Below are 27,010 nucleotides of genomic sequence, written 5' to 3'. Positions count from 1 at the left end.
TTGTGCCTCGGAGGACGCATGGCTTTCGACCTTCGTCTCTCCCGAGCCCGTACGGGAGTTGTAGCGATGAGACAAGATAGTAATTACTATCGATTGGATACCACGGAAATTGGGGAGAAAAGGGGAGAAAAAAAAAAAAAAAAAGTTTACAAATGAAAAATTGAAATGTCTGGAGTCAATAAGTATTCAACCCCTTTGTTATGGCAAGCCTAAAGAAGTTCTGGAGTAAAAATCAGCTTAACAAGTCATAATAAATTGCATAGACTCACTCTGTGTTCAATAATAGTGTTTAATATCAATCTTGAATTGACTACCTCTCTGTACCCCACACAAAATAATACAGATAATTGTAAGGTCCCTCAGTCGAGCAGTGAATTTAAAAAAAAAAAGATTAAACCACAAAGACCAGGGAGGTTTTCCAATACCTCGCAAAGAAGGGCACCAATCCAAGATGGCGTAGCAGTCAGACGTCTTTGTCATGTCCCGTGTATATATATTTTTCCTCGTATATATTTTTAACCTCAATTTCAACATACACTCCTGCAACCCTCCTCACCCAATGTGGTATGGATCTGCTATTTTCTATACTTTAGAAACGGAACCCCCAACAGAAGCTAGCCAGCTAACTAGCTAGTAGTCAGTTTGACCGCTAGCAATGGCTTCAGCTAACCTCAGCGCGGTCAACTCCTGCCAGGCTGCACAGCGTGATTCAACCCAAAGCATATCGGACTGCTTTTTCTCTACCACATCTCCGGATTCCTACTGCAAGCTCTGAACATTTTCACCTGGATCATCGCAGCTAGCTAGCTGCTATCCGAGTGGCTACTCCCAGCTAACGTCTCTGTCCCGAAGCAAGCACCAGTTAGCCTGAAGCTAGCCTCATTCTAGGCCCATCTCCCTATCTAGTTGAAGAGGTCCATCCACCACTCCTTGGGCTACAATACCTATTTTGCTAATTGACCTGGACCCCTTTTACTGTCGACACGGAGCCCCGCTGATCCATCACGACTGGTCTACCGACGTAATCCGCCCGAGGGGGTTTCAACAGGCTCCTCCGTCACGACGTCCCCTGAAGGCCCATCTACTAGCCTGCTAGCCGCGGCCCGCTAGCTGTCTAGAGAATATCGGAGATTTTGTATTTATTTTTTCCTCTACCACATCTCCGGATTCCTACCGCAAGCTTTTAACCTTTACACCAGCTCATCGCAGCTAGTTAGCTGCTATCCGAGTGGCTACTCCTGACATCTCTGTCCCGACGCAAGCACCAGTTAGCCTGGAGCTAGGCCCACCTCCCGGCTAGCTGAAGCGGTCCATCAGCCAATTTCTTGGGCTACAATACCTATTTTTCCAATTGGCCTGGATCCTTTTACTGCCTACATGGAGCCATGCCATTTCATCACGACTGGTCTGCCGACGTAACTGTCCGAGGGGGCTATGTCCCCCTAAGGCCCTTCTGATAGCTTGCTATCCCCGGCCCGCAAGCTGTCTGAATCGCTGTGTCTCCAGCTTGCCTAGCTACTCACTGGACCCTATGATCACTCGGCTACACATGCCTCTCACTAATGTCAATATGCCTTGTCCATTGCGGTTTTGGTTAGTGATTGTCTTATTTCACTGTAGAGACTCCAGCCCTGCGCAATATGCCTTAGCTAGCCCTTGTGTTCCACCTCACACACATGCAGTGACCTCACCTGGTTTAAATGGTGTTTCTAGAGACATCTTTCTCATCGTCACTCAATGCCTAGGTTTACCTCCACTGTATTCACATCCTACCATACCCTTGTCTGTACATTATGCCTTGAATCTATTCTTCCGTGCCCAGAAACCTGCTCCTTTTAATCTGTTCCCGAACGCACTAGACGACCAGTTCTTATGGCCTTTAGCCGTACCCTTATCCTACTCCTCCTCTGTTGATGTAGAGGTTAATCCAGGCCCTGCAGCACCTCGCTCCACTCCCGTTCCCCAGGCGCTCTCATTTGTTGACTTCTGCAACCGTAAAAGCCTGGGTTTCATGCATGTTAACAATAGAAGCCTCCTCACTAAGTTTGTTTTATTCACTGCTTTAGCACACTCTGCCAACCCGGATGTCCTAGACGTGTCTGAATCCTGGCTTAGGAAGGCCACGAAAAATCCAGAAATTTATAAAATCCCTAATTATAAAATTTTCCGACAAGATAGAACTGCCAAAGAAGGCGGAGATGCAATCTACTGCAGAGATAGCCTTGCAGAGTTCTGTCATGCTATCCAGGTCTGTACCCAAACAATTTGAGCTTCTACTTTTAAAAATCCACCTTTCCAGAAACAAGTCTCTCACCGTTGCCACTTGTTATAGACCACCCTCAGCCCCCAGCTGTGCCCTGGATAGCCATGTGTGAATTGATTGCCCCGCATCCATCTTCAGTTCATACTGTTAGGTGACCTAAACTGGGACATGCTTAACACCCCAGCCATCCTACAATCTAAGCCAGATGCCCTCAATCTCACACAAATTATCAATGAACCTACCAGGTACAACCCCAAATCCGTAAACACGGGCACCCTCAGACATCATCCTGACCAACCTTCCCTCTAAATACATCTCTGCTGTCTTCAACCAGGATCTCAGCGATCACTGCCTCATTGCCTGTGTCCGAAATGGGTCTGCGGTCAAACGACCACCCCTCATCACTGTCAAACGCTCTCTAAAACACTTCAGCGAGCAGGCCTTTCTAATCGACCTGGTCCGGGTATCCTGGAAGGATATTGACCTCATTCCGTTTAAAAGTGCTTTCCTTTCCTTAAATAAGCTCAAAAATGTAGAACCAGGAACAGATATAGCCCTTGGTTCACTCCAGCCCTGACTGCCCTCGACCAACACAAAAACATCATGTGGCGTACTACATTAGCATCGAAAAGCCCCCGCGATATGCAACTTTTCAGGGAAGTTAGGAACCTATATACACCGGCAGTTAGGAAAGCAAAGGCTAGCTTTTTCAAACAGAAATTTTCATCCTGTAGCACAAACTCCAAAAAGTTATGGGACACTGTAAAGTCCCTGGAGAATAAGAGCACCTCCTCCCAGCTGCCCACTGCACTGAGGATAGGAAACACTGTCACCACCGATAAATCCACAATAATTGAGAATTTCAATAAGCATTTTCTACGGCTGGCCATGCTTTCCACCTGGCTTCCCCTACCCCGGTCCCCCATTTCTCCTTCACCCAAATCCAGATAGCTGATGTTCTGAAAGAGCTGCAAAATCTGGACCCATACAAATCAGCTGGGCTAGACAATCTGGACCCTCTTTCTAAAATTATCCGCCACAATTGTTGCAACCCCTATTACTAGCCTGTTCAAGCTCTTTCGTATCGTCTGAGATCCCAAAGATTGGAAAGCTGCCACGGTCATCCCCCTCTTCAAATGGGGAGACAATCTAGACCCAAACTGTTACAGACCTATATCTATTCTACCCTGTCTTTCTAAGGTCTTTGAAAGCCAAGTTAACAAACAGATCACCAACCATTTCGAATCCCACCGTACCTTCTCCGCTATGCAATCTGGTTTCCGAGCTGGTCACGGGTGCACCTCAGCCACGCTCAAGGTCCTAAACGATATCATAACCACCATCGATGAGACAATACTGTGCAGCCGTATTCGTCGACCTGGCCAAGGCTTTCGACTCTGTCAATCACCGTATTCTTATCGGCAGACTCAACAGCCTTGGTTTCTCAAATGACTGCCTCTCTTGGTTCACCAACTACTTCTCAGACGGAGTTCAGTGTGTCAAATCGGAGGGCCTGTTGTCCAGACCTCTGGCAGTCTCTGGGGGTGCCACAGGGTTCATTTCTCAGGCCTACTCTTTTCTCTGTATACATCAATGATGTCACTCTTGCTGCTGGTGATTCTTTGATCCACCTCTACGCAGACGACACCATTCTGTATACTTCTGGCCCTTCTTCTTTGGACACTGTGTTAACTGACCTCCAGACGAGCTTCAATGCCATACAACTCTCCTTCCGTGGCCTCCAACTGCTCTTAAATGCAAGTAAAACTAAATGCATGCTCTGCAACCGATCGCTGCCCGCACCTGCCCGCCCGTCCAGCATCACTACTCTGGACGGTTCGGACTTAGGTATTTGTAGTTGTCCACATATTCTAGGTGTCTGGTCAGACTAAACTCTCCTTCCAGACTCACATAAAGCTCCAATCCAAAATTAAATCTAGAATCGGCTTCCTATTTCACAACAAAGCATCCTTTACTCATGCTGCCAAACATACCCTATTAAAACTGACTATCCTACCGATCCTTGACATCGGCGATGTCATCTACAAAATAGCCTCCAACACTCTACTCAGCAAATTGGATGCAGTCTATCACAGTGCCATCCGTTTTGTCACCAAAGCCCCATATACTACTCACCACTGCGACCTGTATGCTCTCGTTGGCTGGCCTTCGCTTCATATTCGTCGCCAAACCAACTGGCTCCAGGTCATCTATAAGTCTTTGCTAGGTAAAGCCTGCCTTCTCTCAGCTCACTGGTCAACATAGCAGCACCAACCTGTAACACACGCTCCAGCAGGTGTATTTCACTGGTCTCCCCCAAAGCCAATTCCCCCTTTGGTCGCCTTTCCTTCCAGTTCTCTGCTGCCATGACGGGAACGAATTGCAAAAATCACTGAAGCTGGAGACTCATTTCTCCCTCACTAACTTTAAGCATCAGCTGTCAGAGCAGCTTACAGATCATTGCACCTGTAAATAGCCCATCCAACTACCTCATCCCCATATTGTTATTCATTATTATTATTATGTTTTGCTCCTTTGCACCCCAGTATCTCTACTTGCACATTCATCTTCAGCAAATCTGTCACTCCAGTGTTTAGTTGCAAAATTGTAATTACTTCGCCACTAGAGCCTATTTATTGCCTTACCTCCCTAATCTTACCTCATTTGCACACACTGTATATCGACTTTTATTGTGTTGACTGTATGTTTGTTTATTCCATTTGTAACTCTGTGTTGTTGTTTGTGTCGCACTGCTTTGCTTTATCTTGGCCAGGTCGCAGTTGTAAATGAGAACTTGTTCTCAACTGGCCTACCTGGTTAAAGGTGAAATAAAAAAATAGGTAGATGGGTAAAAATACTAAAAGCAGACATTGAATATCTCTTTGAGCATAGTGAAATTATTAATTACACTTTGGATAGTGTAAAAATACACCCAGTCACTACAAAGCACAGGATGTTGCTGGCACCTTAATTGGGGGAGAAGGGGCTCGTGGTAATGACTGGAGCAGAATCAAACAAAGTTTCCAAGTGTTTGATACCCTTCCATTTGCTCCGTTCTGGCCATTGTTATGAGCCATTCTCCCCTCAGCAGCCTCCACTGCTACAAAGATACAGATGTCCTTCCGAACTCAGTTGCCGGAGAGGAAGGGAACCGCTCAGGAATTTCACTATGAGATCAAAGGTGATTTTAAAAAACAGTTACAGAGTTTAATGGCTGTGATAGGAGAAAACTGAAGATGGCTCAACAACATAGTTACTCCACAATTCTATCCTAAATGACAGTGAAAAGGAAGCCTGTATAGAATACAAATATTCCAAAACATACATCCTGTTTGCAACAAGGCACTCAAGTAATACTGCAAAAAATTGGCAAAGTAATTAACCTTTCGTCCTGAATATACTGTTATGTTGTTTGGGGGAAATGATTGAGTACCATTCTCCATATTTTCAAGCATAGTGGTGGCTGCATCATGTTATTGGTATGCTTGTAATCGTTAAGGACTTTGGGGGGGGGGGGGGGGGGGGGGGTCAGGTTAAAAATAAAGTGAATGGAGCTAAGCACAGGCAAAATCCTAGAGGACCTGGTTCAGCCTACTTTCCACCAGACACTGGGAAATGAATTCACCTTTCAGCAGGACAATAACCTAAAACACAAGGCCAAATCTACACTAGAGTTGCTTACCAAGAAGACGGTGAGTGGCCAAGTTAGTTGACTTAAAAGTCTGCTTGAAATTCTAGGGCAAGACCTGAAAATGGTTGTCTATTAATGTTCAAAAACCAATTTGAGAGCTTGAAGAATTTTGAAAATAATAAAATAGGCAAATGTTGCACAATCCAAGTGTGGAAAGCTTTTAGAGACCTACCCAGAAAGGCTCACAGCGGTCTACTGTCGACCCACTTCTTCTCAACTTTACCTCATGTCAAGATGTGTGTGCCAGAAGCGCCACATCTCTGGAGTCCTTCCATCTTCATCTGAACAGATTTATCCCAGTTTTGTCTATTAAAATGTTAAATTACACTGAGGAGTTTTTTTGTGGATATTTATATTGAAAGAGTTTATGTATAGGAACCAGTGCCCAATAAACTCAATTTCCAGCTCTACCTCCTCAAAGGACAGCCAGTGGAACAAATGATTTGTGCCTTCTGTAAAGTTTTGAATGTTCTAAATATACATTTCCTTCCCGGAGAGCTCATAGCTATTCAGTACCTGTAAAACCAGACCGGCCAGCCCCTCCAGAATATGCATGCAGAGGCAGCCAATAAGATGCTAGAGCACATCACTCGAAGAAGATGAGGACTTCAGGGATGGAACAGAGGATGAACTGTTGGTGCTCTGTGGCTCTCTGACATCCCGGAGATAGTATCTGATGACATCACAGCAGAGATGCTTGAGTCCATCCCTGGTCACACTACAGAAGTTGCTGGTGCGGTAGATGGAAATGCTAGTTCACCATTTCAGGGGTTGTGTTGATCGGGTTGAAGACATGATTTACATTTTATCACAGCACTTAAAACTTATGTAATTACAGGCTGTGGATCAGGATGGCATCACTGGAATGGCCAACAATGACAAGCTGGAGGAGTACCTGGTAAAGCCAAATAGTTATTCTGGCCCCACTCAGTCAAACCAGCCAGCTGTCACTCTAATATCCTTGTGGAAATAAGCCGAGCCAGCGTGACAAGGACCAGATTGTTTATGCTGCCCCTCACCAACCCAGGCTGGTGATTGATTGCTTCTGGACACAAAAAAACAATACCTGTATCCCTGGAGTGGAGATCACAAGGAGATGCACTCGGGAAAGCGGGGGTTAATCTGCCCAGTGGCCTGACCGCTGCCATGTGATAGAGACCGTGTTCACCTGACTGTTATGGATGTCATAAGGTGAATGCACCAATTTGTAAGTCGCTCTGGATAAGAGCGTCTGCTAAATGACTTAAATGTTAAATGACTTAAATGTGTGGCATCTACCCTAGTCCTCAGAAGAAGGGGAAGGCGGCTCGGACAAGGTGGATCCTCATTCTGCGGGACTACAAGAAGATCAGGCAGCGGGTGGTGACCAATAGCACACTGCAGCTGTATGAAGTGAACCAGAACACCTGAGTGCAGTAGCACAACAGCAGGCAGAAAACTCAGGACGTGGCAGTGCTCCTCCAGGGCATTCAGCTCCCTCACCCATGCCCACAAGCCAGAGCCTTTGCAGCCTGCAAACACCTGCCCTGCTGCCCCTCAGTACAACCAAGAAGAGCATGAATAACATCTACCTCCAAAACACAGCAAGGCAGGCCAAAACTAAAAAACGCACAGCCCCGGTTGGACCACTTCCAATCATGCACAGATGCAGCTATTCACCGAAGCGCCAGCTGTCTGTAGCAACGAATGTCTGTGGCACCAGTAGTGGTGGACTGGTCCAGTCCTGAACTGCCCTGGACAGTGCTTTGTGCCATTTGTTTCCCCAAGTGATGTTCCAGACAACACCGGCACCCACAGCAGCTTCATCCGTAAACCTACTCCCCCACACAAAACGAGCTTACAAAAGGACTGTTAGAGGCAATACATAAATAAATAAAACATGGGCAGTTCAATAACAAGCAGACAGGCACTGCCTTTATAAAGTACTCTCAAAAATATAGTACTCTCAACAATTCCATGCATGTTTTAACTATTGTGTTGGCCACGGCATGGGTTTGTTTATTGTAGCTTTTTGCAGGGTTTTTAAACTTCCCTCGGACAAAGAATGATTAAATAGAAAAAAATGGAAATGTATTTCAAATCGTCAATAATTGCATAACGTTCTCTTCCCATTTATCCACCAACTCATCCCTCTTTCCACCTACACTCTAGCTGCATCACCATCTGTTTCCCCTCAAACACTTACATTATACACAGTGTTATTTTGTACATTGTATATTGTTTACTTTGCCCTTCTGTTATGTTATATATTTATTTTGGTAATAATCTTCAATGTTGCTTAAATTGTTGGTCTATATTTTAGTGTTTAAAAAGAAAATTAAAGCATAATACAGATGGGAAATCAATCCCAGTAAATGTAAGCCTTAGATGTATTTTGTCTATCAAAAACATTTGTTTTCTTAAGTGGAATTTCACTATCTTTCTCCTTGAAATACCATTCTCTTCCTCTTTTCTACCTTTTGTCTTATCTTTTCCACCCCCCCCTCCCCTCAAGCTAGTTTTAAATAAATATATTTTTTATCTTCTTCACTCACTATTTCTCTCGGTCGCTTCTCATTATAACTCAGTGGTTTGAACTAACACCGCCGTTATCCCATGCTGCACTGCGAGAATCACAAAACACTCAGCCGGTTGTGACTTTGTGTAGGGTGCCGTCTTTCGGATGGGACGTTAAACAGGTGTCCTGACTCTCTGAGGTCATTAAAGATCCCATGGCACTTATCGTAAGAGTAGGGGTGTTAACCCCGGTGTCCTGGCTAAATTCCCAATCTGGCCCTCAAACCATCATGGTCACCTAATAATCCCCAGTTTACAATTGGCTCATTCATCCCCCTCCTCTCCCCTGTAACTATTCCCCAGGTCGTTGCTGCAAATGAGAACGTGTTCTCAGTCAACTTACCTGGTAAAATAACGGTAAAATAAAAATAAAAACTTTATGGAGTACAGCTAGAACCGAAGTGACTTTTCGTAGCAGTTTAGGACAGCATTTTAGCTAACCCTAACCCAATTCTCCTAACCTGCTACGAAAAAGTCACTTCAGGTAGTAGCTGTATACATCCTAGTAAAACCCCTCATCTAACAGCTGTCCAAAAGAAGTGTGTGTGCAATATGCCAAAATGGGGCACACAGCACTTGCCTTCATAGGTCCACAAATTGTGGTGACAACTTTGTTTTGAGAATATTTCTTAAATTGTACATTTGGTTAAAACTCAAATCACCTGCATGCTCCACAATAACAAGAGACACCCATAATAAATACACTATAAAGCATACAAGTATCTTTGCATTTAACAAATAACTAAATTCCCTGTGGTTCGTATTCCAGTCTTTGATGAGAGCCATGGGAGAAATATTTGCAAGTGGGTAAATCTATTTGAATTTGATCACTTTTTTAAAGCATCCCTTTTGATTTAAACAAAAACTTTCCTACATGTTTGATCATGGAATAAGTAGTAAGAAAGGTACTTTTTGGACCTGAATGCCAAGGAGATCAAAGTCGACCCGAAGTTTACATGTTAAATAATTTACATTAAAAGGTAATCACAGCTATATGTAATATTTTTGAATTGTAATTCAGAAAATGTCCTTTAAATATAGCTGCAGAAGTATTTGAATGATTGTGAAACACTAAGTTGTATTTTTTTCATTTGTGACAGAATAATTGTACCATTAAATAGCTTCTCAATAAACTAAAAAATAAAGCATTTTCAGCTGTTTGAAGCTGGTGGATAAACTGAAAGTCAAAGACAAGCACAAGTTGCTTGCACTAGATACCCCATTTCATTTTTTTCTTTCACGAAATTATAAAATATACTGAACAAAAATATAAAACGCAACATGTAAAGTGTTGGTACCATTTTTCATGAGCTGAAAAGATCCTAGAATTGTATGCAATTTTGTCATACAACACAATGCCACAGATGTCTCAAGTTGAGGGAGCGTGCAATTTGCATGCTTGACTGCAGGAATGTCCACCAGAGTGGTCATAATTGAATGTACATTACTCTACCATAAGCTGCTTCCAACGGCCTTACAACTTTACAACTGAGACCACGTGTAAACAGTATGTCTGTAATAAAGGCCTTTTGTGGGTAAAAACTCATTCTGACCCATGGCTGCACCCCTGCCCAGTCAAGTAAAATCTATAGATTAGGGCCTAAATAATAAAATAGATTTCCTTATATTAACTGTAACTCAGTAAAATCTTTGAAATTGTTGTATGTTGCGTTTATATTATGGTTCAGTATGCAAATGTAAGGTTTTGTTCAAATAAAAAGGGTTGCTGTTAAAAAGTTATTAAATTCAAATGGATTTACACAAATCAGAGACTGTGCTCCCACCAGCATGGCAGCACCCATGCTCCCAACTGGAATTATAGTATGGCCTCAACAGCCCTTAATATGGTACATATGATTAAAATAGATAGAAATGCATTTGTCTTCATGTCCTTTGTAATCAAGATCAAGTAAGGTCTGATCACCAATGATGAGACAGCCTTCAGGAAGGTCAGAGACCTGGCAGTGTGGTGCCAGGACAACCTCTCCCTCAAGACAAAATTAGATGATAGTGGACTACAGGAAACAGAGGGCTGAGCACACCCCCATTCACATCAAGTGGAGCAGGTCAAGAGCTTCAAGTTCTTCGATGTACACATCACTAAGGACCTATCACAGTCCAAACACCTCACAGTTGTGAAGATGGCATGATAACGCCTCTCCCCCCTCAGGAGGCTTGGCATGGGTGCTCAGATCTTTAAAAAGTATACAGGACCTCAACACCAGACGGTGTAAGAGGAAGGCCTTAAAAATGGTCAAAAGACTTCAGCCACCCAAGTCAGACTTCTCTCTGCTACTACGCAGCAAGCGTGAACGGAGCGACTAGTCTGGGACCAAAAAGCTCCTTAACAGCTTCTACCCCCAAACCATAAGACTGCTGAACAGTTAATCAAATGGTCACCAGACTATTTACATTGACCCCCATTTGTTTGCACTGGCTCTATGCACTCACTGGACTCTTCCCACACATTGACACATACTACACTGACACTCAACCACACTGGCTCTATGCACTCACTGGACTCTTCCCACACATTGACACATACTACACTGACACTCAAACACACACACTGCTGCTACTGTTTATGAGCTACCCTTATTGCCTAGTCATTTTTACCTCAACTACCTCGTACCCTACACATTGACTCGGTACTGTTACACCTTGTATAGAGCCTGGTTGTTGTTATTTTATTATTACCGTTTCCTTTCTTATTTTCTTACTTTTTAACTGCATTGTTGGTTAAGGGCTCGTAAGTAAGCATTTCGCAGTACACCCTACAGCTGTTGAATTCAGCACTTGACAAATACAATTTGATTTCAAAATAAAGCAATTTGTTAACAATCTTGAAACAGTACACCAGCCAAACATTGAACCAAAGTGTTATTCAACAAAATGATCACACCTTAGAAAACCAAAATAACCTACTCCCCAAAAATATGGCAGCATGACTGATAGAGCACTCATCCAATAAATTATTCAGGTTTCCATGGCATGCTGATCTTCAGAGGATGGTTCACTGTTGGGGTTACCGTCCGTGTTACTGATGGGGTTACTGATGGTGCTACAGTCAGTGTTACTGATGGTGCTACAGTCAGTGTTACTGATGGTGCTACAGTCAGTGTTACTGATGGTGCTACAGTCAGTGTTACTGATGGTGCTACAGTCAGTGTTACTGATGGTGTTACAGTCAGTGTTACTGATGGTGTTACAGTCAGTGTTACTGATGGTGTTACAGTCAGTGTTACTGATGGTGTTACAGTCAGTGTTACTGATGGTGTTACAGTCAGTGTTACTGATGGTGTTACAGTCAGTGTTACTGATGGTGTTACAGTCAGTGTTACTGATGGTGTTACAGTCAGTGTTACTGATGGTGTTACAGTCAGTGTTACTGATGGTGTTACAGTCAGTGTTACTGATGGTGTTACAGTCAGTGTTACTGATGGTGTTGCTCCTAAAAAAGGAGACCCTTGTAACTGTGCTCTTTCCAGCCGTTTCCTTCCCAGATTCAATGCCAACCATGCCTGTAATAACAAATGCATAAACACAATATGACCAACAAATTGCAACATAACATAAGGTAATTACAATTAAATGTAGAACAGTTAACACGCTATGTATTACACTAAGTATTCACTTAATTCAAAAGATATGTTGAGACCAAGTTATTATCAAACATCTTTGGAAAAGTCTGAAGAGGTAAAACTGTAGCTAGCGAACTGAAGGGATAGCTGGGAATGGCACAGACTCGACCTTGGCTGGGAACCATACCAGTCTACCTATTCTGCCAAGGCAAAAATTTGGTCCCTCAATCTTCAACTCAGTGTGTGACATATACTATAGCAGGGTTTTTCTGGATCAAAAGGTGCTTAGTGGCATTTTTTAAAGGCCACATCTTGGCAGTGTAGATACATTTTTGCATATAAACCAATTTCCTTCAATCCTAAGAATTTAGCCATGGCTAATGCAGTGCTAAATTAATTGTTTTTGGCATGTTTTAAATCTCCCAGTAGTTAAAAAAATAAAAAAAATAAACGTCCCCACTATCAACTGAGTTTATTTTCAGCAAACTTAACATGTGTAAGTATTTGTATAAACATAAAATTCAACTGAGAAACTGAACAAGTTCCACAGACATGTGATTAACAGAAATGGAATGTGCCCCTGAATAAGGGGGGGGGGGGGGGGGGGGGGGTCGTCAAATCAAAAGTAACAGTCAGCATCTGGTGCGGCCACCAGCTACATTAAGTACTGCAGTGCATCTCCTCCTCATGGACTGCACCAGATTAGCCATTTCTTACTGTGAGATGTTACCCCACTCTTCCACCAATGCACCTGCAAGTTCCCAGACATTTCTGCGGGGAATGGCCCTAGCCCTCACCCTCCGACCCAACAGGTCCCAGACATGCTCAGTGGGATTGAGATCAGGGCTCGTCGCTGGCCATGGCAGAACAGACATTCCTGTCTTGCAGGAAATCACACACAGAACGAGCAGTATGGCTGGTGGCATTGTCATGCCTGAGGGTCATGTCAGGATGAGCCTGCAGGAAGGGTACCACATGAGGGAGGAAGAGGTCTTCCCTGTAACGCACAGTGCTGAGATGGACTGAACTTGTTTTCATTGCAGGCAGATGATGCTGTGACACACCGACCCCAGACCATGACGGACCCTCCACCTCCAAATCGATCCCGCTCCAGAGTACAGGCCTCGGTATAACGCTCATTCCTTCGACGATAAACGCAAATCCGACCATCGCCCCTGGTGAGACGAAACAGTGACTTGTCAGTGAAGAGCACTTTTAGCCAGTCCTTTCTGGTCCAGCGACGGTGGGTTTGTGCCCATAGGCGACGTTGTTGCCGGTGATGTCTGGTGAGGACCTGCCTTACAACAGGCCTACAAGCCCTCAGTCCAGCCTCTCTCGACCTATTGCAGACAGTCTGAGCACTGGAGGGATTGTGCGTTCCCGGTGTAACTCGGGCAGTTGTTGTTGCCATCCTGTACCTATCCCACAGGTGTGATGTTCAGCTGTACCGGTCCTGTGCAGGTGTTACACGTGGTCTGCCACTGCGAGGACGATCAGCTGTCCGCCCTGTCTCCCTGTAGCGCTGTCTTATGCGTCTCACAGTACGGACATTGCAATTCATTGCCCTGGCCACAAACAGTCCTCATGCCTCCTTGCAGCATGCCTAAGGCAAATTCACGCAGATGAACAGAAACCCTGGGCCTATTTATTTGTGTCTTTCAGTCAGTAGAAAGGCATCTTTAGTGTCCTAAGACTTCAGAACTGCCACCTTAATTGCCTACTGTCTGTAAGCTGTTCGTGTCTTAATGACCATGCACCTGTGGAAGGGTTGTTATTGTTTATGTTTCACTGAACAAGCATGGGAAACAGTGTTTAAACCCTTTACACTTAATCTGTGAAGTTTCAGAATTTTACAATTTTTTTGAAAGACGGTCCTGAAAAAGGGATGTTTCTTTATTTGCTGAGTTTATATAGATTTATTATATATTCTACATTCTTTGTATCTGGTTTTAGAGTCGTTTAAGTTAACACAGAAAGCGTTTTTCAATCACCAAAAAAATCTGTTAAAAAAAAGAAAAAAAGATTAAAAATGTTTTTAAGGCCCCATCTTGGCAATGTAGATATTTCTTTAGAATGTATTATATATACACATTGTACCAGTCAAAAGTTTGGACACCTACTCATTCAAGGTTTTTTATTTTTACTACTTTCTAGAGTAATAGTGAAGACATCAAAACTATGAAATAAAAGCGAAAAAAAGTGTTAAACAAATCCAAATATATTTTAGATTTGAGATTCTTCAAAGTAGACACCCTTTGCCTTGATGACAGCTCTGCACTCTTGGCATTTTCTCAACCAGCTTCATGAGGTAGTCACCTGGATTGCATTTCAATTAACAGGTGTGCCTTGTTAAAATTAAATTTGTGGAATTTCCTTCTTAATGCATTTGAGCCAATCAGTTGTAGGGGTGGTAAACAGAAAATTCTGTAAAATACCAAGTCCATATTATGGCAAGAACAGCTCAAATAAGCAAAGAGAAATGACAGTCCATCATTACTTTGAGACATGGTCAGTCAATCTAGAAAATGTCAAGTACTTTGGATGTTTCTTCAAGTGCAGTCGCAAAAACCATCAAGCTCTATGATGAAACTGGCTCTCATGAGGACCGCCACAGGAAAGGACGACCCAGAGTTACCTCTGCTGCAGAGGATAAGTTCATTAAGAGTTACCAGCCTCAGAAATTTCAGCCCAAATAAATGCTTCAGTGTTCAAGTAACAGACACATCAACATCAACTGTTCAGAGGAGACTGCGTGAAGCAAGCCTTCAAGGTCGAATTGCTGTGAAGAAACTACAGGTCGGCCAATTAATTAGGGCCGATTTCAAGTTTTCATAACAATCGGAAATCGGTATTTTTAGGCGCCGATTTTCAGATTTTTTTTATATATATATATTTTTTTAGCGCCTTTATTTAACCTTTATTTAACTAGGCAAGACAGTTAATTAAGAACATTCTTATTTTCAACGAGGCAGAACGACAGATGTCAGCTCGGAGGATCCAATCTTGCAACCTTACAGTTAACTAATCCAATGCTCTAACACCTGATTACATTGCACTCCACGAGGAGCCTGCCTGTTACGCGAATGCAGTAAGTTAAGGTAAGTTGCTAGCTAGCATCAAACTTATCGTATAAAAAACTATCAATCAATGACTGTCATTGCTCCAATGTGTACTTAACCATAAACATCAATGCCTTTCTTAAAATCAATACACAAGTATATATTTTTAAACCTGCATATTTAGCTAAAAGAAATCCAGGTTAGCAGGCAATATTAACCAGGTGAAATTGTGTCATTTCTCTTGCGTTCATTGCACGCAGTCAGGGTATATGCAACAGTTTGGGCCGCCTGGCTCTTTGCAAACTAATTTGCCAGAATTTTACGTAATTATGACATAACATTGAAGGTTGTGCAATGTAACAGGAATATTCAGACTCATGGCTGCCACCCGTTAGATAAAATACGGAACGGAATAAACGTTTTGTTTTCGAGGTGATAGTTTCCGGATTAGTCAAAGGTATATGGTTTAGAGAGAAATAGTCGACGCGTTATAATTCCTGTAATAACTTGCGGCTGAACTTGAAAGGGGTTCCTTCGTTATTTGACCGTTCATGTCTTCCATAGAGAATGTCTTGATCTACTTCAAATAAGGTCTGTGTTTCGCAGACTGACAGGGGACCATGCAGACAAGCTCTGCTCATGTTATTTGAGACTAAATTGATTTTATTTATGTATAATATTAAGTTAAAATAAGTGTTCATTGATCATTCAGTATTGTTGCAATTGTCATTATTACAAACATGTGTGTGTATGATATATATATATTTTTTTTTATACAAAAAAAAAATGTTTTTATAAAATCGGCATTAGCTTTATTTGTCATCCAATAATCGGTATCGGTGTTGAAAAATCATAATCGGTCGACCTCTAGAAGAAACCACTACTAAAGGACACCAATAAGAAGAAGAGACTTGCTTGGACCAAGAAACACGAGCAATGGACATTAGACCGGTGGAAATCTGTCCTTTGGTCTGACGTGTCCAAATTTTTGATTATATTTTCCAACCGCCGTGTCTTTGTGAGACGCAGAGTAGGTGAATGGATGATATCTGCATGTGTGGTTCCCACTGTGAAGCATGGAGGAGGTGTGATTGTGTGGGGTGCTTTGCTGGTAACTCCTTCAAGACAGTTGGAAAGGCATTCCTCGTAAAGCTGATTGAGAGAATTCCAGAAATCTGCAAAGCTGTCAAAGGCAAAGTGTAGCTACTTTGAAGAATCTAAAATGGAACATATATTTTGATTTGTTTAACACTCCTTTGGTTACTACATGATTCTATAGGTGTTATTTCATCATTTTAATGTCTTCACTATTATTCTACAATGTAGGAAATAAAAATAAATAAAAACCCTTGAATGAGTAGGTGTCCAAACTTTTGACTGGTACTGTATAAATACATTTCTTACGGTTTGGACTTAGGTGACCCGATAAAGGATTACAATGGAAGAAAAATCCCTGCTATGGTACAGGGATTGCGCTCACCTTGCGGATCAGTGTCATGCCCACCCTCTTGATTTGACTGGATTGCAAAGGAACTCTCTCTGAGCTCTGCAGGACTGAACTGTAGAAAATATAAAAAGGACAGGCAGAAACACACCCATTCAATTGAAATGCAATCCATTATAATAAGAGTTTAGCTATAACTACAGAGTAAACTTACAGACAGATCCCTGGGGGTGGTGACCGGCTGTGGTCCTTTGCAGCACAGCAGAGAGAAAGGTCTCTGCTTGGTCTTGGGGTGCTCCTTGAAACACAGGCTGAACACCTTTGCAGGGAGGCAGACATCCCAGTTGTATGGATGGTCATTCACAAGATCAGACACCATCCTGTTGGTGTGAAGGCCACCATGGTCAAATATGAAATTAAACTCCATATTTAAAAATATATATATAATTTCACCTTTTTTAACTAGTTAAGTCATAGAAAGGAATGGGTCTAAGGAATGGGTCTAAAACACAAACCTGCTGATCAGGGTCTGTGTGGTCAGATCCAGTGATCCAACTTGCCGATGGCGGTATAAGAGAGAGAACCCACTCAGCTTCAGACGACTCTTCAAAGCAACGTTGATCTGGAACATGAATAAATGGAAACAGTTCATGGTTGTCTAATGAACCACTTATGACCTATTGACCTCTACTGTATATATGAACCAACCTCAAAGTTGTAATTTTGCAAGGTACACTACATGACCAACAGTATGTGGACACCGGCTCGTTGAACATTTCCTTCCAAAATCATGGGCATTAATATGGAGTTGGTCCCCCTTTGCTGCTTTAACAGCTTCCACTCTCCTGGGAAGGCTTCGGACTAATGTTGGAACATCTCTGCAGGGACTTGCTTCCATTCAGCCACAAGAACATTATCGAAGTCAGGGACTGATGTTGGGCGATTATGCCTGGATCGCAATCTGCGTTCTAAAGGTGTTTGATGGGGTTAAGGTCAGGGCTCTGTGCACGCCAGTCAAGTTTTTCCGCACTGATCTCAACAAACCATTTCTGTATGAACCATGGACCTCGCTTTGTGCATGGGGGCATTGTCATGTTGAAACAGGAAAGGGCCTTCCCCAAACTGTAGCCACGAAGTTGGAAGCACAGAATCGTACAGAACGTCATTGTATGCTGTAGCATTAAGATTTCCCTTCGGAAAGTAAGGGACCTAGCCAGAACCATAATAAATAAATAATAAAAAACAGTCCAAGACCATTATTCCTCCTCCATCACCAAACTTCAGTTGGCACTACGCATTGGGGCAGGTAGCATTCTCCTAGCATCTGCCAAAACCAGATTTGTTCTTCAGACGGTGTACCGTGACTCATCACTCCAGAGAACGCATTTCAACTGCTTCAGAGTCCAATGGCGGCAAGCTTTACACCACTCCAGCCGACGCTTGGCATTGCGGCTGCTTGGCCATGGAAACCCATTTCATGAAGCTCCTGACAAACAGTTCTTGTGCGGATGTTGCTTCCAAACACAGTAATTCCACAATAACAGCACTAGCAGTTGACCGGGGCAGCTCTAGCGGGGCAGAAATTTGACGAACAGACTTGTTGGAAAGGTGGCATCTTATGACAGTGCCACATTGAAAGTCACTGACCTCTTCAGTAAGGCCATGGCTGTGTGTTCGATTTTATACACCTGTCAGCAATGGGAGTGGCTGAAATAGCCTAATCCACTAATTTGAAGAGGTGTCCACATACCTGTTACACATACACTATATTTACAAAAGCATGATGTGACAAAATATACCTCACCTTACTGGTAAAGTTCTTCTTCAGTCGAACAAGGATTCCAAAAGGGAAGCCAAAGTGAGAGATGACTTCAGCTACATGCTGTGCTACCTCAGTAGAGCTACAACCTCTCAGGGGGAAGGCCTCCACCCATTTGGAGTAGAAGTCTGTCAAGGTCAGAACGTACTGGTGTCCGTTTAATGTCAAGGGTAGCGGCCCTCTGATGTCTATAACCAGCCACTCCCATGCTTCTTTGATCTGGGTAAGAATGGGAGACAATGTATAATACTGTTTTAATGACACGTATAAACATGTTCCCCAGACCTTTCTTGGTTTTCAATCCAGAGGTTGACTGTCACAATCGCATTAGAAAAAGACAGGCCAATGAATCAATGATTAACTTGGAGGCTCTATCCCTAAACCTGTATTAAAGACTGAATGTTTACACATCCTTCATTACCTCTATTATGTGTTTGAGGGGTAGAAGTTCGAACTCCATGTTCTCACATGCCACCTGAAAATAAAGTGCATCGTTTATCAATTTTTTTGCATATAGCATAAGCTATTAGGTGTTCTTGTGAGTAAATAACTTACCTTCGGGGAAACATCTTTGACTGCCCAGGTAATACTCTGCAAAGATCAATATGGTGAAAATATGAAAAAGCCTACTTGGAGCAAAACTCCAGTAAATAATCCCTGTTCATCTGGCAAAGAAATAGTGTTGCTCAACTCAGCGCCAATGAGCATGTGCCAATTGAACCTCAGTTTACGTCATACATCAAGGCCGAGTTGAGCAACGAATGAGGAAAAAGTCAGAGGTTGTATTAAAAAGTACCTTATTTTGAAAGTTTTTTGGATAGTCGAATATAGTCGGGACTGCGTCTGGCGTGAGGCGTTGACGTATGTCCCTCCCGCAAATATACTTGTCTTCAAAGTGAATGGAGCACACACGGTGGTTTTGTTGCGGATTCCACCCTTTACACTTCATATTAATAATCCATTGTTTGCGTCTTTCAGGATCATTTTTGGGGAATCTGTTACCATAACATTCATACGTCAAATTGGCATCACAATTACAGCTATCAAATGAAGAGTAAATCCATGAATGGTTTATGCAACAGACTTCTAAGAGAACAGCATTGTCACAGTGCAGAGTTTAAGTACAATTATCAAACTAGCTAACGTCAGCTAGGTAAATTCTCCTGCAAACCATTTGAACGAGCTAGCTGAACCAGACCTCTAACACTCAGAAAGCTCAGATTCAAACTCTACAAGCGTAATGTCAATATACATTAGTTGATCCCCAAATAGAGTTTTGCTGAGCAACTTTCTTCATTTAATCCAGTTGTGTGCAGTACAGTGTGTACTTCCAAAAAAGTTCTAAATAAAAAAGTACAAGCAACCAAAAAAGCACCTCCAATCACTCCTTACCGGCACGCACAGGTCGAAAGTCTACAACAACTCAATTTGTTTTCCATTTGGATATTGGTTAATATATTCAGAGTTCTCTCGTCAGTACCTATTCGACGGAAGGTCCTAGGATGACATTTAGAATCAGATGATAGAGGCCAAGGCTTTCTCATCGCTGCAACTCCCCTACGCAGTGCTTCTTGACACACTACTCACTTAATCTGGAAGCCAGCCACACCAACAACCCCAAGCACAAATCAAAATCCACAAATTAATGGTCATTTTGCAATGGCCATCTCAGTCTCCGGACTTGAACCCTATTAAAACTCTGGTATGAATTGAAGAGGGCACTCCATATGCACAGAATTAAGAATAAAGGATCTAGAAAGATTCTGTATGGAGGCAAGGTCTAAGATTCCTCCCAACGTGTTCTCCAATCTCATAAAGCATCTTATAAAAAGGCTTAGTGTAGAGTACAGTGTGTGTGTAGAAAATCAGAGGCGAGGATTTTTGAAAAAATAAAGTTGTACCTTTGATAAGAGGCAACGAAGCCACCGCAATGGTATGTAGATCTGTAGTGCATATGGAAAGTGAGATTTAAAAATTAGACCCATCGTGGGAACTATTCATGTAAAAATCTGTGAAATAAAAAAATAAAACAAGAAATTGTAAGTTGTGTAGCCTACTATGGACAACAAGGGAGGTCAGAGACTGACAGTACCAGTCAAAAGTTTGGACACCTACTCATTCAAGGGTTTCTTTATTTTTACTACTTTCTAGAGTAATAGTGAAGACATCAAAACTATGAAATAAACACATATGGAATCATGTAGTAACCAACAACAACAAAAAAAAAAGTGTTCGTAGCCACCCTTTGGGGCAGCAGGTAGCATTGGGCCAGTAACCGAAAGGTTGCTGGATCGAATCCCCGAGCTGACAAAGTAAAAATGTGTCGTTCTGCTCCTGAACACGGCAGTTAACACTGTTCTCCGGAAGGCCGTTATTGTAAATAAGAATTCATTTTAACTGACTTGTCTCGTTACATTTTTTTTATTGCCTTGATGTCAGCTTTGCACTCTTTGCATTCTCTCAACCAGCTTCACCTGGAATGCGCTTCCAACAGTCTTGAAGGACTTCCCAAATATGCTGAGCACTTGGCTGCTTTTTCTTCACTCCGCAGTCCAACTCATCCCAAACCAACTCAATTGGGTTCAGGTCGGGTGATTGTGGAGGCCAGGTCATCTGATGCAGCACTCCATCACTCTCCTTCTTGGTCAAATAGCCCTTACACAGCCTGGAGGGGTGTTTTGGGTCATTGTCCTGTTGAAAAACAAATGATAATCCCACTAAGTGCTAACCTGAATGCTGTGGTAGCCATGCTGGTTAAGTGTGCCTTGAATTCTAAATAAATCCCTGACAGTGTCTCCAGCAAAGATGGGAACCACACATACGGAGATCTTCCTTTCACCTACTCTGTGTCTCACAAAGACATGCTGGTTGGAACCAAAAATCTAAAATTTGGATTTCCACCGTTCTAACGTCCATTGCTCGTGTTTCTTGGCCCAAGCAAGCCTCTTATTGTTATTGGTGTCCTTTAGTAGTGGGTTCTTTGCAGCAATTCGACCATGAAGGCCTGATTCACGCAGTCTCCTCTGAACAGTTGATGTTGAGATGTGTCTGTTACTTGAACTCTGTGAAGCATTTATTTGGGCTGCAAGCTGAGGCTGGGAACTCTTAATGAACATAGCTTCTGCAGCAGAGGTAACTCTGGTTCTTCCTTTCCTGTGGCGGTCCTCATGAGAGCCAGTTTCACCATGGAGCTTGATGGTTTTTGCGACTGCACTATAAGAAACTTTCAAAGTTCTTGAAGTTTTCCAGATTGACTGACCTTCATGTCTTAAAGTAATGATGGATTGTTGTTTCTCTTTGCTTATTTGAGCAGTTCATGCCATAACATGGACTTGGTATTTTACCAAATAGGGCTATCAAAGGGGAGGAACAAAAAAGTGTAACTTTGATAAGAGAATTGAAGGAAACCACCACCCTTGTCTGTAGATCATATTGATAGGAAGGTATTGAAATATGGCAATAAAATCTGATCTGGTAAACTGAAATTCTATTGAATGCAGCATGGATGAGGGGGGTCAGTGACTTCACATTATGTGGGTTTACATCTCCATTTCACCTGGATGTGAAGCTTTTGAAAAGTACCCTTGTAAATTGGTCAAATTATAGCATAGTAGTTAGACGTAACTAATAGAAATGTTGGGCCAGTCGGCAAGCTGAGTCCCTATGCAGTTTGTGTAATCTTCATATAGGGCTAACCCACACATTTGTGGCCTGCTGGAGGTCATTTTGCAGGGCTCTGGCAGTGCACCTCCTTGCACAAAGGCGGAGGTAGCGGTCCTGCTGCTGGGTTGTTGCCCTCCTACGGCCTCCTCCACGTCTCCTGGTAGCGCCTCCATGCTCTGGACACTACGCTGACAGACACAACAAACCTTTTTGCCACAGCTCGCATTGATGTGCCATCCTGGATGAACTGCACTACCTGAGCCACTTGTGTGGGTTGTAGACTCCGTTTCATGCTACCACTAGAGTGAAAGCACCGCCAGCATTCAAAAGTGACCAAAACATCAGCCAGGAAGCATAGGAACTGAGAAGTGGTCTGTGGTCACCACCTGCAGAACCATTCCTTTTTTGGGGGTGTCTTACTATTTGCCTATAATTTCCACCTTTTGTCTATTCCATTTGCACAACAGCATGTGAAATTTATTGTCAATCAGTGTTGCTTCCTAAGTGGACAGTTTGATTTCACAGAAGTGTGTTTGACTTGGAGATACATTGTGTTGTTTAAGTGTTCCCTTTATTTTTTTGAGCAGTGTATATGGCTTTTGTCAGACTTAGGCAAATTTTGTCATCTGCTGAAGCATTTTAATGCTTTTCAGTTTTCTGTTTACAAAATTAAAATCTGTCAAACAGTCGACTGCGTTTTCTAGACTTTACCCTTCGCCAAAGTTTTTGAAAATTGCATTGTTTAGGAGTGCAAGGGCGAATTGAGTTATTGCACAGGCACAGGTCAGCGTAAGCGTTCCCTAAAATAAATATGCAAATAAATGCTAGAACGTGCCAACAGGATCTCACTCGCTCGTGTTTGGCTCTGCCCACCTCCTTGCTTGTTCTGCCTACTATGATCATTTTGCCCACATTGGAAACGACAGGCTCTGGTCCATCTTGGGTTAGTTATACAAATCTGTGGTTCGACTTGGTAAAAACAAAGGGTGTATCTTGCTCTCTACCGTCATCTGATACTAGATATATCACTCATCATCCTTAGGGACCTTCCGTCAGAGACCTATCGACGAGTTGAGCACCGAATATCCGAAAGTAAAAACAAGTTTACTGTGGTTATTATATACTGTTAATATAATCATATTAGAACGCTTGCAGACATTGTGAATCTGAGCTTTCTGTTTCACGAGCTACTACAGCTGGCTAGAACTTTGCGTTTGCCTAAGCTAGCTACCGTAGGAATTTAGTTAGCTAGGCATCAAACGTGGCTCTCGATGTAGTTTTAACAGTAGACTGTAATACTTACCTAAAAAATCCCACACCAGCTTTGGGGCTGCGGTTTTTGCAGTTGTATGCTGAACACAGTGACAGTGTTGGCATTCTTGTCGCTGTGTAACAGGAACAAATATAAACCACGCAGGACTACTAACTAGCTAACCACGCTCTGAGGTGTTGCCAATTATAGTTCAGTGAGATTTTTTCTTTGTTGGGGTCTGACGAAGCACTACTTCCAAAACGTTGTATTGCCGCCACCTACAGTGCGGGATGAAAACGTTTTTTTCTTTTTTAAATGAAAAAAAAAATACCCCACTGCCCGCCACTGGGCTTCCTTTCATCACCATATTTGTTAATGAGTAGAAACGCCAACCGGATGCTTCAAATTTATACACTGCTCAAAAAAATAAAGGGAACACTTAAACAACACAATGTAACTCCAAGTCAATCACACTTCTGTGAAATCAAACTGTCCACTTAGGAAGCAACACTGATTGACAATAAATTTCACATGCTGTTGTGCAAATGGAATAGAAAAAAGGTGGAAATTATAGGCAATTAGCAAGACACCCCCAAAAAAGGAGTGATTCTGCAGGTGGTGACCACAGACCACTTCTCAGTTCCTATGCTTCCTGGCTGATGTTTTGGTCACTTTTGAATGCTGGTGGTGCTCTCACTCTAGTGGTAGCATGAGACGGAGTCTACAACCCACACAAGTGGCTCAGGTAGTGCAGTTCATCCAGGATGGCACATCAATGCGAGCTGTGGCAAAAAGGTTTGCTGTGTCTGTCAGCGTAGTGTCCAGAGCATGGAGGCGCTACCAGGAGACAGGCCAGTACATCAGGAGACGTGGAGGAGGCCGTAGGAGGGCAACAACCCAGCAGCAGGACCGCTACCTCCGCCTTTGTGCAAGGAGGTGCACTGCCAGAGCCCTGCAAAATGACCTCCAGCAGGCCACAAATGTGCATGTGTCTGCTCAAACGGTCAGAAACAGACTCAATGAGGGTGGTATGAGGGCCCGACGTCCACAGGTGGGGGTTGTGCTTACAGCCCAACACCGTGCAGGACGTTTGGCATTTGCCAGAGAACACCAAGATTGGCAAATTCGCCACTGGCGCCCTGTGCTCTTCACAGATGAAAGCAGGTTCACACTGAGCACATGAGCACATGTGACAGACGTGACAGAGTCTGGAGACGCCGTGGAGAACGTTCTGCTGCCTGCAACATCCTCACTGCATGACCGGTTTGGCGATGGGTCAGTCATGGTGTGGGGTGGCATTTCTTTGTGGGGCCGCACAGCCCTCCATGTGCTCGCCAGAGGTAGCCTGACTGCCATTAGGTACCGAGATGAGATCCTCAGACCCCTTGTGAGACCATATGCTGACACATGCACATTTGTGGCCTGCTGGAGGTCATTTTGCAGGGCTCTGGCAGTGCACCTCCTTGCACAAAGGCGGAGGTAGCGGTCCTGCTGCTGGGTTGTTGCCCTCCTACGGCCTCCTCCACATCTCCTGATGTACTGGCCTGTCTCCTGGTAGCGCCTCCATGCTCTGGAAACTACGCTGACAGACACAGCAAACCTTTTTGCCACAGCTCGCATTGATGTGCCATCCTGGATGAACTGCACTACCTGAGCCACTTGTGTGGGTTGTAGACTCCGTCTCATGCTACCACTAGAGTGAGAGCACCGCCAGCATTCAAAAGTGACCAAAATATCAGCCAGGAAGCATAGGAACTGAGAAGTGGTCTGTGGTCACCACCTGCAGAATCACTCCTTTTTTGGGGGTGTCTTGCTAATTGCCTATAATTTCCACCTTTTGTCTATTCCATTTGCACAACAGCATGTGAAATTTATTGTCAATCAGTGTTGCTTCCTAAGTGGACAGTTTGATTTCACAGAAGTGTGATTGACTTGGAGTTAAATTGTGTTGTTTAAGTGTTCCCTTTATTTTTTTGAGCAGTGTACATCTCCTGAAATATCTGGCTCACTGTTCTATCTGCGCACATAATGTACTGTCTTTGACCCAGCCTTTTGCTAGGCCCGTACGAACATCCTGGTCGCGCGCGGTTACATGATGTTTCGCGACACAGAATGTAAGCTCGCGAGATCAGGATGGTTCGTATGAGGCTAACCTTCTGCTACTCACTTAAAATTAGCTGTCTAGTATAAGGGATTCCAATCCAAGCATGGAGGAGTTATTCTATTTGATAGAGCAGCGTTGTTAGTTTCCCTCAAGCCTATCATTCTAATAGTAATATGTCATATTCTTGATCTTCAACAGATGCTACGCCTTTGGCAGGAAAAAAACAAGAGTTGGGTGAGTAAAAGTCTCACATTCAATGGTGTTCCCTTTCAAATTGTGGGCACGAAGATGTATGAATGGCACCAGGGGGAAAGACAGACTAACAAAATACAAATATGCTTCTGAAATGAACAGAAAGGCAGGAAGTTCAAAGACAGATCACTGTAATTTATACCATACAGTATACTGTACCAATTTACAACAAATTTCCTTTTAATAATGTTGAAGTGCTATAGAACAATGTAATGTTCCTCAATAAAATTTAAGAAGATGGGACTTAAACGGGTGTCCCACCTTTGTGATCACTCCCATGGCACTTATCGCAAAAGTATGTAAGTGCGGTTAGGGTGGTGAGTTTTCCCTTACACTGTAAAGTGCTTTGGGTGTCTAGAAAAGTGCCCTGTAAGTCCAATCAATTATTATTATTATTAAATGTTTTGCCATCTTCCATAGCTTTAAGACCATGCCTTTGTACAGAGACGGAAACTGGTACAAAATACCTGGGAAGAGGAAAGTGTGCGGGTTGTTCCACCAGTTGAGTACCTTTTGTGTAGTGTAACTTTTATTTCACCTAATTTTAACATTCTGTCATGAAGAGTTCATCATAATAAAAACATGTTCTCATTTCAAGATGTTAAATAAATGACTATAGTAAGTGCTAAATAAAGTAGCAGGGTTTATTTAATCAGAAGAAAATCTGCCAATTTCAAAAATTGACATTTCTGTGAACATTTCTGTGAACATTTCTGTGAAACTGTGTACGTTTTACTTGTGGATTAGTTGTGGATTTTGAAAATAAAACTCTAAAATCAAGATGTGTCAATTTGTTTGTCTACATGCCATTTTAAAAACACTGCTTGTAGTAAACCTATTTTGGGTCAAGAAAAGTATGAGTAAGGGCAAACATCATGATAAGTTTGCAAGCTGAGTTTGTATAAGACATCCGATTACCACTTTGCATTTAAAAACGGTTGGTTTTATTATAGCTAATAATTAACCAAATCATTGATGGATCACTAGATAAAAGAAAACATAGAAACCTTCGGTGTGAAAACTCCCCAAAGGCAGACTGAAAAGTAACTGAATTTGTCTATAGACCCTTTTACCAATAAAGTCACTGAAGGGTTCTGAAAATTTGCAAAAATATAGTGAAAGTCCCTAAATTGGCAAGACTGGATGCCACCAGATGGAAGTATCACACTCTCACACACATAATCAAACCAGAGATATGATATAATAACAATGGGATTCGTTGCTCCTGCTTATTCTTCTTTGGATTGGTGGAAACATCTTGTTATTTGAATAATCATTTTGAATATTTTATGAGGAGTGTTAATGTTAACCGTGTGTATTCAATGG

The 27,010-nt window shown here is 42.7% G+C and overlaps 1 protein-coding gene across 1 annotated transcript; it reads right to left on the bottom strand.

Moving 5' to 3' along the window:
• Positions 1-269: 269 nt before the first annotated feature.
• On the bottom strand, positions 270-23,571 carry LOC129833429 (uncharacterized). The gene is made up of 9 exons (XM_055898027.1): positions 23,380-23,571; positions 19,210-19,408; positions 18,969-19,004; positions 18,835-18,888; positions 18,399-18,632; positions 17,110-17,216; positions 16,809-16,974; positions 16,631-16,709; positions 270-12,031 (listed from the first exon to the last, which is right to left on the bottom strand). Exons 1-9 carry the CDS (start codon positions 23,451-23,453, stop codon positions 11,487-11,489), a joined length of 1,494 nt encoding a protein of 497 aa, XP_055754002.1. The 5' UTR covers positions 23,454-23,571; the 3' UTR covers positions 270-11,486.
• Between the last annotated feature and the right edge of the window lie 3,439 nt (positions 23,572-27,010).

Source organism: Salvelinus fontinalis, chromosome 34, assembly GCF_029448725.1.
Source record: "Salvelinus fontinalis isolate EN_2023a chromosome 34, ASM2944872v1, whole genome shotgun sequence".
Classification (NCBI taxonomy): Eukaryota; Metazoa; Chordata; class Actinopteri; order Salmoniformes; family Salmonidae; genus Salvelinus; species Salvelinus fontinalis.
The sequence above is the reverse complement of the archived record's forward strand: the minus strand, read 5'-3'. Positions and strand labels throughout refer to the sequence as shown.

What these genes read in the sequence shown, in the direction of transcription:
- LOC129833429 (XM_055898027.1), bottom strand. Translation starts at nt 23,453, where the DNA reads ATGCCAACACTGTCACTGTGTTCAGCATACAACTGCAAAAACCGCAGC. An exon ending in CCCTCAAACACATAATAGAG is followed by an intron (nt 18,633 to 18,834) that starts GTAATGAAGGAT and finishes ATTCTTACCCAG; the next exon opens with ATCAAAGAAGCATGGGAGTG. An exon ending in GCATGACACTGATCCGCAAG is followed by an intron (nt 12,032 to 16,630) that starts GTGAGCGCAATC and finishes TTGTTATTACAG; the next exon opens with GCATGGTTGGCATTGAATCT.